Source organism: Aptenodytes patagonicus, chromosome Z (assembly GCF_965638725.1).
Source record: "Aptenodytes patagonicus chromosome Z, bAptPat1.pri.cur, whole genome shotgun sequence".
Classification (NCBI taxonomy): Eukaryota; Metazoa; Chordata; class Aves; order Sphenisciformes; family Spheniscidae; genus Aptenodytes; species Aptenodytes patagonicus.
Window position 1 is genome coordinate 26,474,095 of NC_134982.1, and position 12,141 is coordinate 26,486,235.

General features: G+C 36.3%; 1 protein-coding gene across 2 annotated transcripts in view; it reads right to left on the reverse strand.

The window, feature by feature from the left end:
• Positions 1–3,015: 3,015 nt before the first annotated feature.
• Positions 3,016–12,141, reverse strand: part of TENT2 (terminal nucleotidyltransferase 2) — a 51,229-nt gene continuing 42,103 nt past the window's right edge. For both annotated transcript variants that reach the window (XM_076362324.1, XM_076362323.1), the window contains exons 13-15: positions 9,675–9,766; positions 5,315–5,394; positions 3,016–3,456 (exon numbers count right to left, since the gene is read on the reverse strand). In XM_076362324.1, the coding sequence (XP_076218439.1) occupies positions 3,382–3,456; positions 5,315–5,394; positions 9,675–9,766 (247 nt within the window). In that variant the 3' untranslated portion in view covers positions 3,016–3,381. The remainder of the gene's footprint in view (positions 3,457–5,314; positions 5,395–9,674; positions 9,767–12,141) is intronic.

The following is a 12,141-nucleotide window of genomic DNA, read 5'->3' on the forward strand; positions in this document are numbered from 1 at the left end:
TCAATTCGAGTCTTAAAATTGGTTTATATTGAATTTTTTGTAAGGGATTTCTTAAAAATAACCTCTCATACTGTCAGAACACCCTAAGGTACAGAGAGTACACTTACACAATCACATTTTAGGAGAAGTGAGAGCAAGAGAGCTAGAAGAGAAACTTCAAGTTTCACAGTATACAGCCTATGCCAATTCTGGCACTGCTGTTACTGAATCGGAAGCTCTTGCTAACGTTTGGTGGTCCTATACACCTCTGAGCCTGTTAATTAAAAGCACTGTAGAAGACTGAAGAGAGTTCCTAAAATCCTAGACAAGATACTAGTAGTTTCTGACGTTATATATGTCACTTCTGACAGGTGAGAAATGACAGGCAAACCCAATGCCAAAATGAGTAGTCAAAACTAGTCCTAAAATAACAAACAGAGCTGAACTAAGGCATTTTTATTTCAAGGCAGTAAGAAGCCTCAGAGAAACTAACATCTTGCACACATGCTGAAAACCTTGGTCAACCATGAAAAACACCTTTTACCTAAGGTCTCTCAGGAAAATTTCCTGCTAGGGTGTACGCCAAGGAATAGGTGTGTGAAGGTTTTTGTTTTGAAGCTGAGGAGAAAGGAGAACTTCATGCTAACACTAAGATTTATCATAGCCTTTAGTGGATTTCTCGCTCTGGATATCTGCCCAGAGTAGATGAAAATCCAGGTCATTAAATCTCTGAAGAACTTCAGACTATGCAGAACTGAATCCAAAGTTAGTTAAAGTTCAGATCCTACTCACTCTCCCCAAACTACTTATTTTGTGGTATTTTATCTGAAGTTTTCTGATGAAAGTTGCAGCCCACCATTTAACAAATATCATGTTCACTCACCGTTGTTCCAGTTGTCTGGCACTTCCATGGAAAGTGATGCTGCTCTTGTTTGCCTTGACAGGAGAATAATATAATACACCTGGGGTATTATATTATATACACCTGGTGAAATCTGTTTTCCAAACCTCTCAGATTAATATTTTTTTAATATGTGAGAGCACTGCCACTTTCCGTGCATTTGCCAGACTACCCACTAGCTTCTTTCACTATAAGCTAAACCAAGTTACACCACCTTGCACCTTGCTTAGCTAACACAATAAATAAATGGGGAGTTTTCCATTGTTAGAGAGGATGCAACAAACAGGCTTTTCCCCAAACAGTTGGCGAAAACTACCATCTAGACTTAAAATATTTCTGACTATAAACGTAGCTTATCAGAAGTACATAAACGTGAGAAAAAAACTGCAAAAGGATTCTTTTAAAAGACACAGGCCATTGTGGTTACAGATCTTGGCTTGTATTAAAAAGATCACTGAGTTGGTGGGTCAATTTTTACAGAGTTGCACGGAGGTACCACAATTTTTTTTAACTATTTTACAACAGTTAGGAAGAAGTGGTTTCAAACATAAAGCAGTAATTTAAGGTGTGAGATATGTTGACACCTTAGGTGATGCAATGCAAACTTTTAAGAGAGAGACGTGAATGAAGTTTTGTACCATATATCCAGCTCACTTGAAATACATTTTTGCCAAGTTTAAACATGTATGTCCCTTCTCAGTTAACCCTACGTTGGGAAAGTTTTACATTTTCTACACAAAGAGATAGACAGCACCTTTTTAAAAAAAGAGCAGCCCTCCCCTCTCGCCAAAACCCATCTAGGGCTGGTAGAGCATGTTTGAATCCAGACATCATCCTGTACTAAAAACTTGTGCTTCCATTTTACATAAAGCAGGTCAAAGTGAATTTTTCACTGAGACCAAGTCTACCATCTTATAAAGAGGAAGGGCAGTGAGGGGGAACATACACACGGAGAGAGAACATTTTAGTGGATTGCTAGAGTCGGATTAAAACTGAAAGACTGTTTAAATTGCAGAAGGAAGCTGTTTTAAGAAGCCAAAATCTTACATAGACTAGATCATGAAGTATGTAGTAAGTAACCTTTCAGCAGGCAAATAGTTTACAGTTTCTACAACTTCTAAATTGTAGAACTTGAAATAAATTAGAACTTTAAAAAGTTTGCACAAGAAGAGATAATGCTTGTTATTTTACACAGTTATAAGGGTTTTCACAATCTTGTTAGAGATGGCAATAGATGAAACTTTTACCTGTACACAGACGCAGTGCAGAATAGCCATATAGAAGTTTATGATTTGCAACAGGGGCCTCACCTTTACAGGGCATTTCCTTTTCTACTTAATTATAGGAAATATTTTAAATATGCAGTACAAAATAACATAAACTGGAAAAATAAACTGTATCTTCCATATATAAATTTTATTCCACTGGACACCATACAAAATATTAAACTTAAAAAAATGAAAATATGAATTTGACATCAATGGTAAGTACAGTTTTAACAATGAATTGGTCTTCAATAACAAATATATGAGAGGCACAAATTGTGCTACAGCAGGTCTAAAAGAGGCTTCACAACTTCTTTTTGGAAAAGCTAAAATTTTCAAGATTACTTATTTAAATTCAATTTACAGTAGCTGACCAATTTACAAATATTTACACAAAATCAAAACAGAAGCCTAGCTTATTGTAGCAGTGGTAGTGTTGTGGGGTGTTTTGGTGTGGTTTGGGGTTTTTTGTTTGTTGGTTTTTGTTGTTTTTTTTTTCCCAAAGCAGACATCACTACTACTTCAAATACATAAAAGGAAGCACTAAAAAGTACCTTACCTACTCTGTATGAATATGAAGCATTTATGTATATTGATTTGTCCTTTTCTATTTCAACTTCTTTGTAGTAGAACTGTTGCTTGAAAATTCCAGTTTACAGTTCTTGATATCCAGAACACTACCAACCATAATCTAGCTTAATTTTCATAAATTGTTGCTTGTTGTTCCATGTAAAAGGGAAATAAAACTGGAAAGTGCCAAGTTGAGCAAAAGTGCTTACTGCAATTAAGCAGATGTAAAGCACGGGCTGCCTGTTCATCAAGAAGTGGGTACTGTATGCAATGCCTTAAGGACATAGTCAGACTTGCACATTGTTTAGCTCTGAATGTCTTTATTTCATGGTTAAATGTGTCCAAATTAATGATTACACAGATTATGGAAACAAGTCGTCAGTATATGCCCATACTTTCCTTGAAATGGATTTATTCTTGTGGTTTGCTGTTTGATTTTCTTCTAGAAGTCAACAACGCAAGCATTTTCAGAAAACGTATCTTTGAATGAACAGCTGTATTAACAAATGTCGATAATAAAATATGCAATCTTTCTTATAAACATTTCCTTAACAAAAGTTTACAGAGAAAAACATGTCATAAAAAACCACGGGGTAACTGCCTCTTGATTTTGATACTGTTCTTTATTTCAGCAGGATCCAATAAGAAGGAAGTGAAAGAAGTTGGTTATCTTTTCTGCATGGTTGTTCTTAAAGGTAATATACAGTTCAGGTCTTTCTTGTCTCGTAATACCTGCCAAGACTGGGGGAAAAAGTACAAGGTTTTAAAAGGCTAAATATCTTTGCCATTCATACTTAAATACCATTGTAAGCAGTAAGCCTCACAGATCCACAACAATAAGGTTGACATTTTTCCCCTTCTTGAAAAAGAGAGGGGTTTTTTTGTTGTTTTAAGGGAAGAAAAAATCCAAAAGGTACACAAAATGCAATGAACTATTGAGGAACGTACAGCCTTTCAAGAAGAGACTGGATTTGTGGAGACCAAGATGTTAACGTTATTTAAGCATTACATTGATATTCTGACTGCAAAATAATTGTCTCAAATTCACACATGTCAAAGTTCCTGATACAAGATGTTATACTCTGACATTTCCAGAACTTAATTGTGTCTTTAAAATAGGTTATTTCAATTTTTTTCTGTATTCTAGTGTGAAATCCAGGACACATCTGTCACATCTGTTAGGCCATGAACCTGCAAATAACTGCAGTGACCCTCCTGTCTTTACGCATAATTCATTTAAACCACAATGTGTAACAAAAACCACAGGAAGAATAATCTCTCGAGGGCAATGAGACAAACAGATTCCTCAGGCTTCTTTAAAAAAGTGCAAGATATTAATAAATACTTGCAGTTTTAAGCAACTGTCATTCCTTATGGTTCCTAGTAAAAAGGAAATTTTTTCAGGGCCGTAACACTCTAGTATATAAGGCTTCCAGACAGCTAGCATCAAACAACTGCTTTTACATTTTTCAGAAAACCACACAGGTTTGAAACATACTTTTTAATTGAAAACTCTGAAAAGAGAAGTTCTCACTGATTTCACAGAACAGTGAGAAAGCCCAAAGTACTTTGTAAACCATTGCTTTAGCAGATTCACAAAATCAAATATTTTATGTAAAAGTACGTGAACAGTTCAGTACTTTGTATGCTAGCATGGTTAAATAGAAGGAAACTGACATTTCTGAACAGAATTACAAAGCAAAAAAGTTATCCTTTTCTGACTAAGGCAACACCTTACAGCATTTGTTTTATTACAAGTATCTGGCATTGATTTCCTTTTTACTGGAGAAGCCCTCAAGATATTTAAGGACTTGATTAACTGGACTAAACAGGAGCCTCCAATGACAGCGTAACAGGGGAGTCTAACTGGTTAAAGGTGGAAGCCAGTTCTGTGCACTAATCCCTAGTCATAACTACATTATGAATAGTCAGAGATCTCAGAAAACTAGAATTTGAGCTGCAATTCCAAATGCAATGCCTATGATAGGAGACAAGCATAAAAGAGTTGGTAGCAAGGATTTTTAGAAAAAGGATGTTTAACCAAGGCCTAAATCTTTGCTTGCTTCGAAGTGTCCTTGCCTCCTCCGCTGACTGGAACAGTGAAAGCTCCAGTTTGAACTACTCATGTTCTAAAATTATGAGTGTGGTCTCCCTAAAGAAAAGTAGCAATTTAATTCACTTGTCAAAAACCAGCAGAAAACCATTGGTGGCGATACTTGTTAAAAAAGGCATAGTAAGAAGTATAAAACATTGTTTATTACCAGTCAAATTCATGTAGGAAGAAATAATGAATGAAGATAAGGTTGTAATTCTAAAGCTATTAACTATCATTAGAATTTTACACACAAAAGAAAAATCTAAGACAAAGGGTTTACTATTTCAAGTATCCATTTCAACTCAAGCCTGATGCTTAATGGCAGACGTTAAATAAATTTTCCACAGAATTTTTCAAAAATACATTTCTATTATTTATATAGTACAAAGCACAAAAATATTCATAACACAAACATCAGGAACGGGCAGGTTCAATGACTAGCATTTGTATAACTATCTTGAAAACCAAAGTGACCGGTAAAATTAAATGAGATGTACTTTTTACCTTCAGAAATTCACCTCTGATAATATCAAACTTCTGTTTTTCATGTACAGCTCTAGCAGTGTTTGTCCCATCGAAGGGCTCTGCAAGATCAAACACATACATTAGAAGTGTTAAAAAACCCTAGAGCTAGGCTGTCTTCACTGAGCAAGTAATCAGACAAAACCCAGAAGAGTCAACATATCATTGCTTCCCAAGAGTGTTTTGAGTGGCTGATTCTACTTTGCTCCTCAATCTTTATTTCTACATAACATTCATCCAAAAAAAGCCCCAAACGCTGAATGGTCTAATGGTATGTAATCCATAATAAAGTCAGGTTATTATAACTACTGAAGCACACTATAGTTGTCCTGAATTTATGCATCAGTAATTATTTGTTACTGCTTAATAGTCTGTGATGATGTATCAGAATATGATTTTGCATATTAAAATGTTTTGAAACTTAATACACATGTGCCTCTTGGAACTGTTCACTTTAGATTCATCTCATTCAACACCTTCTCAGTGAAATACAAGGAGTACAGTAAAATATTTACTATAACTTTTTATATAAGATGTATCAACTGCTGTAAAAATATATTTTATCAGTTCATACCTATTCTACAATATCTATTCATAAGTTAACAATTTGAGGCTTCCCCCTTCTAACAGACTACAAATTTATGTGGTATTTTCCTTTTTTTTTTTTTTTTTTTTTTGCTAACATAATTAATACTTTGGAACTTTTTGGGGGTTTGGTTGTTTTTTTTTTTAATTGAAGGATTAAAAAAAGTACTCCTTGCTACTGCTGGGTTGCCAACATTAAAGCAATAGATACTAAAAAATTATGATGCAGAGACTATGCATTACAATGCACTACTAAACAGATTTTATAGTCTTTTTTGCCTTACTAGAGAACTGCTTAAGTAACACAGTGTATTTCACACTGGCAGAATGTATGAAAGTCTTTAAGGGCCAGAGAACCACAGGAGCATTTGCTAGATCAGGTAGGTTTTTTGTTTAGTTGGTTATGAATTGCTTTTATTCAGATAGGGACATATAGTAAAATAAAGCATTAAACAGACATCAGAAGGGCTTATGCCATGATGGAGACTGGGACTTCAAATTTGGAACATTCTCCATGGCATTGGGGTTTTATTTCTGGAAGCTATTTAAATTCGCAAAGAAATTGTTTCATGCAATAAATGTTGTATTTCGCAGGTTTCTAAAAGGTTTCTCTTCAAACTACCTATAAAGTTTTCAGTGGATGTTTACAGGCAGATTTATTTTACTTTAGAATGCATCGCACATTTAGATTGGAACAAAAAACTGGCACTCAAATAGAAAAGGTACATAGTCCTCTAAAGTTAGTGACATAATTTAACACAGTGACCTACTGCCACTAAGAATTCCCTGTCCCTTACCATGTGAGGCAGTACAGTATTTTTTTTGTGTGTCTTAAACATGGTGTTAACCGTTTCTTTAATGCCAGGACCTTTATGTACTTTATGTTGAATCAAGAGATATGTATTTTTTAAAGCAACAAGAGCAAAGCTGTACAATCTTCTGAAACCATCAGCACGAAAAAAGGTAGTCACAAAAGCTGACTCACATCTTCCCTTTATTCTTCCTGCATATTTACTGACAGTCAAAAGACAAACTCATTCCCTGGAGTGCGGCGAGAATAATTTTGCAATCAGCTACCATTTACACCACTACATTTTCTAACCATCAAGACGGTGAGAGTCCATCATAAGTCATTTTGTTCACACACAGAGATGAGAATATTAAAAGAAAAACACTGATGCTTGAGGGAAAGGCTAAAGGGGATCATCTTTCCAAATGAAAATACAAGAAATCACAAAACTTCAGAACTGCTGCAAACCAAGCCCTGAGGAATTTTCTTTAGAATTATTTTTTAACATGTGGATCTGAAAGATTTGAAAGTGCAAGCATAAATCAGGTGCAGCTTAGACAGCTTCTGATCCAGTTTCCCTAAATGACTCTCAATTTAATTGTCTCACAAAATTGCCATGTTTCTAGCTTTTCCAAGCTGTGTCTTTTTCAACAGGAGAGTGATGATATTATTTGATATAAACAAGATTTAAACTGAAACTGGAATAGCTGGTAGCAATTTAGAGTTTCTGACAAGGAATGTTCACAAACATTAGCTAAAAGCAACGTTCTCTGTATCCCTATAATGGTAATAGCCTGCCAGATTTTAAACTGTCTGAAATGAGCATCTCTGCTATATTTGTTTCTCTAACAGCAGAAATACAAGTGAGAATCAGTCTTAAGGCCAATAAAAATTAAAACAGAACACAATTTTTCTTTGAGCGAGCCTAAATACAGTGCTACATGCAGAATTATGGTAACTTGCAGGCACAGACTTGTATAATCTATCAACAAATATATTTAAAATATAAAAAATATATGCAATAATACCAATTACTGAAATTTTTGTCCACTAACTGGAAAATCTGACAAAGACTTGGAAATCAGAATACATTGACATGTTTAGCTAGCTTTTAAAAAGCTTCTTCTCAAAGTACACAGAAGTTTATCTACATACTTCGTTAAACTAGTGCAGCTTAACAGCTGTTAAGGAAAAATCGTATGTAATCAACCCCATTTAATACAAATTCTAAAATGCCTATTTTGTATGCTGATGTTCTATTTTCCAATCTGACAGAAAATCTAATTATTCAACCACTTTGTAATGTCATAAAAAAACCTGAGAGCTTGAAACACACAGCCCCCCCGCAACACAGCAGATCAGCATCATGTGACAGCAGCAGACACAGCTGCCCAGCATTCCCACCTCCCACATTCGGACCAGAGCCTTGGCAATGCCTGCATTGCGCTATCCCGAATCATTTCAGCTGTGCAGATACTCTTAATTCTCACATTTCTCAACTCTGAGACTGCAGAGTCAAGCGTGCAGTCATCTTTCAGTGTGTTTTTTTCCCTATGACTGGTAGTTGATTTTTTCCCCCAAAAGTCAAATGAAGAACAGGAATCCCATCATGTGGCTTCACACTGCCGTCCATATGATTACAGCCAAGCTGGTGAGCTCTGGGACAGAGAATAACTAACTTCACCAGTAGGTAATTATTCTCTGCACAGAGCAGCACAAATGCAGTAAACTACGGGCACACACGCATGGGTGCACTCCCACCCCCAGCAATCCTGAGCAATGTCTGTCCAGCCACAGGACTTCTGCCTTATCCCCCTCCTCCCCCAGCAAAATTCTCCCAGTCTGTAACAACTCTTTCCATACCATTTGGCTCCTGTCCAAGTTCTATTCCTCTTTTATCCTAAAACTTCAAGCCTTGATAACCTGATCCTATTAGCTTCCATTTATTTACAGCCGGGGCCCAGGCCACCTCTCCCATTTCACACCTTCCCTCTTCACCCCAGTGTCCTAAACCACCTACTTCTAATTCTGCTCCCGTTCCACCTTGGTTCCTTATCCACGGTCCCTTGTCCAACCCATTCCCCTTCACCTGCTGCATTCTGATTCTCACTCCCCGTTCTTATCTCTTTGTGTTAACTGTTTCCAGTTACACAGCACCTCTCAGACCCTTCCCTGCTTTTCTTTTCATTCTCTTAACGTCTCACTCCTTCTCTTGGTCTACTATCTTCTCTTTCCCTGGTCCAAGCTTCATCTCCTACACATACTAACTGTTCACTTTCTCCATGTAGATTCCCCACAGCAGTTGAAATGCATCAAAAGCACATGAAGCAGGTTCCCTGTATAGTGCTACTGCCCAGTTCAGCCTGCACTAAGGCGGCTGAGACCTGCAACCTCAAAAGGGAGCCTGGGTTTACCCTCCAGTTCTGGAGGGCATCATACAGACTCTGCAGAAACTGTACATTCACAAGCCAGCCAAAAATAGTAGCCACAAGGGTATGGACATACGCATAATATAGTTACTGCTAGGACTTGGGACATCAGAGCATTTCTAGAACAAAGAATATTCTTAGAGAGGAATCTGAATATGTGCCCACTATGTTTTTTCAGCAGCTCAATCTTGGCAAAACTGACAACTACTTTTGCAGAGCAGGAAAACACACGCTACTGTCATAAAGGCCGTTCCTTGTCAAAGTCCTAATCCCTGATCCAAAAGTAACAGGGCAATGAGTGCTCTTGAAGAAAAGGTCAGGAGAACTATTTTTAAACACTATAGAACTTAAAGCTTCCTTCTCAAATGTTTTTGGCAGGACTGTTTCCAAAACTATTTATGTTGGTTAAACTTCAATTTCTACATAAATATATTATATGTGTGCATTATTAAAACACAACTAAGGAAAAGTCTAATTGACAGATTTATGTATTTAGTGTCTTAACAGTTAAAAATGATAATGCAGCTTTACATTTTACCTTCTACACAAATAAATTTGTTTCTCCATTCAATACCATCAGGTCTTGGAATAGCTTTGGCCTCACGAACTGAAATCATTTGATGGCTCCAACTAGGGAAAAGGAAAACAATTTGCAGAACTTTTAACTCATTATTCTAAATTAATAATATCAGTTTACATTAAAAAATTGTCAAATTGCTATGTCATAAGCCTGGATAACACAGTACTTTATAATAATGAGTAATTTAGTGTAACAGTCTAATCTTCATAACTCACCATATAAGAGTAAGGAATGATGCGTAGGAAACAAGAAAAATTTTCCACAAACAGAAGTTTATTTACGAAAACATTTGCAAAACAGATCACAGGTACTCGTGAGTAACACATATTCATGACACAATAATTTTTTCAAAAAACAATGTCAACTTGAATATGGACACCTACATTTATTCTAAGTTCAAAAGAAATTATAGCCTCAAATCTATCTTCCAGAATTTTCTGTGGGGAGAAAAGGAACGTAAGGAGTTTAAGTGCAGATGAAGTCACATACTGCATTCCATTAAAAAAAAATTTGACAGTATAAAGATATATAAAGATAGCTTGCTTACAGGCCAGCATTCCTGGTGCAAGGAACCTATTATCAGAAAGCACTAACACTTTGTATATGCTGAATTTTAGATCTCCTACAAGAGTAGCAACAGAGCAACAACTCAAATACGTGTTTGAAGATATTCTACTGCTTCCTGCACACAATTTTACAACAACAAAACCATAGGAAACGATCACACTGACAAAGTTTACAGGGCAATATTTACAATGTGCCAAGCATCTTTATGATCTTTATGATGCTTGGCACAATATGCCAAACATAATGGAAGCCAAAAGCAACCACTTGCAGTTTTATGTTCTTACCTACCCATCCAGTTTTCAGCTGCTCTTAACTAAACCAGGGAACTACCATATCAGCGAAACGCCTGGATCACCAACAATGTGTCACCATATGCCCTGACTAAATGGAGCTTAGAAATAGCTGGGTAAGGTGCTGCTAGCTGTACTGGTGTTATGTACACCTGACGTGATCTCCTGACTGAATCAATCTTTTGACATAATGCAGAGCGGAGCTTGGCTGGGTGCATCAACCACCTGCAGTAAATCTGTAAATATCAACTGTAAATCAAAATACAGTCTATAATTCATCAGTTAAATTTGGAGGAACTCTGTGCTCCCTAGGCCACAGATCAGCTGTCATAACTCCATTAAGTCAGCGGTGATAAGACAATTTACACCAGCTAAAAATCCGTGCTTGTAATTCTACAAATTCTCTTGGATACAACTCATGATTAAAACCACTTATGAAAGTGAGCTGTTTGAATAACTGTACTTCCATAGAACACGTACATTATTCTTCTATTTAAGAATATGAATAGGGCCTATTTCGAAAAGGTGCAGGATACAGCATATAAGGCATAGTTTAGGATATCTCAGATTACTTACCCACTGCTGTGTACATTTAGGTTTCTCTTGATATTTTCTTTAGAAAATTAGTACAGGTGTTGATCATTTCTAGCATTCAATAAAAACTAAAGCTTTCAGTCTAACCCATCACTCTCCCTCTCCTTAATTCCCACAGTAGACTACTTTTGCAAGAATTAGAGATACTGTGAAGCACCAAATACTTTCCTATCATGTCTTTTTAATAAACTACCATCAACACAAGTTTAACAAGAAATTCAGATGAATTGCTCAAAAAAAAAACCAAACACAAGAAAAGACAAAAGAGAAAAAGCATGTGACTGGAGCATCAAAGATGCTTAAACTGGAGCTCCAGAACATTGGTCATGAGCAGAAGAAGCTGACAGTTCAACTCTTCTGCTTTTTCTAAAAGCTTATTTAAAAATCAGAGAGATCCAGGCCAACCGGGGGGGTTGGGGGGGGGGGGGGGGGCAGAAGTCACACAACAAAGTATTTGATCTGTGTTTGGTTAAACCAGGCAATATTGTTTCACTTCAAACATGTAATTCTTCTCGACTTCTTTTTCTCTAGGTTATACTTGGCTTGATTCTTCAGCAAAAAGATAAATGTGTTTATAATACACTGGTTTAGCAAAAAGCAACAAAAAAGGTGACATTTCTAGCTATTTAAACAGCTTTTTATTTAAACTTGAAAACAACTACTCTGTCTAATAGTCTCACTAAGCCTTCAGTAACCCTGCCTTGGTACCGAAATCAGCCTGATTTAGAGATTATTTACCAATAGCAAATAATTTGTGTATCAATTTTAACCATTTTGGCTTGCACACAGTAACTTCGTTATTGCCAACACAAAGCAAATATTCTCTGCATACACACTTTCAATCCATAAGTTAACAATAATGTTAACATAAATGTAACGACATTTAAACAGCTATTTCAATTATCAGTCATTTCAGGTGTCACTGCCCATATTAGGTGTGTGCTCCTCATGGAAAAGGGAAGAACTTGAAAGAA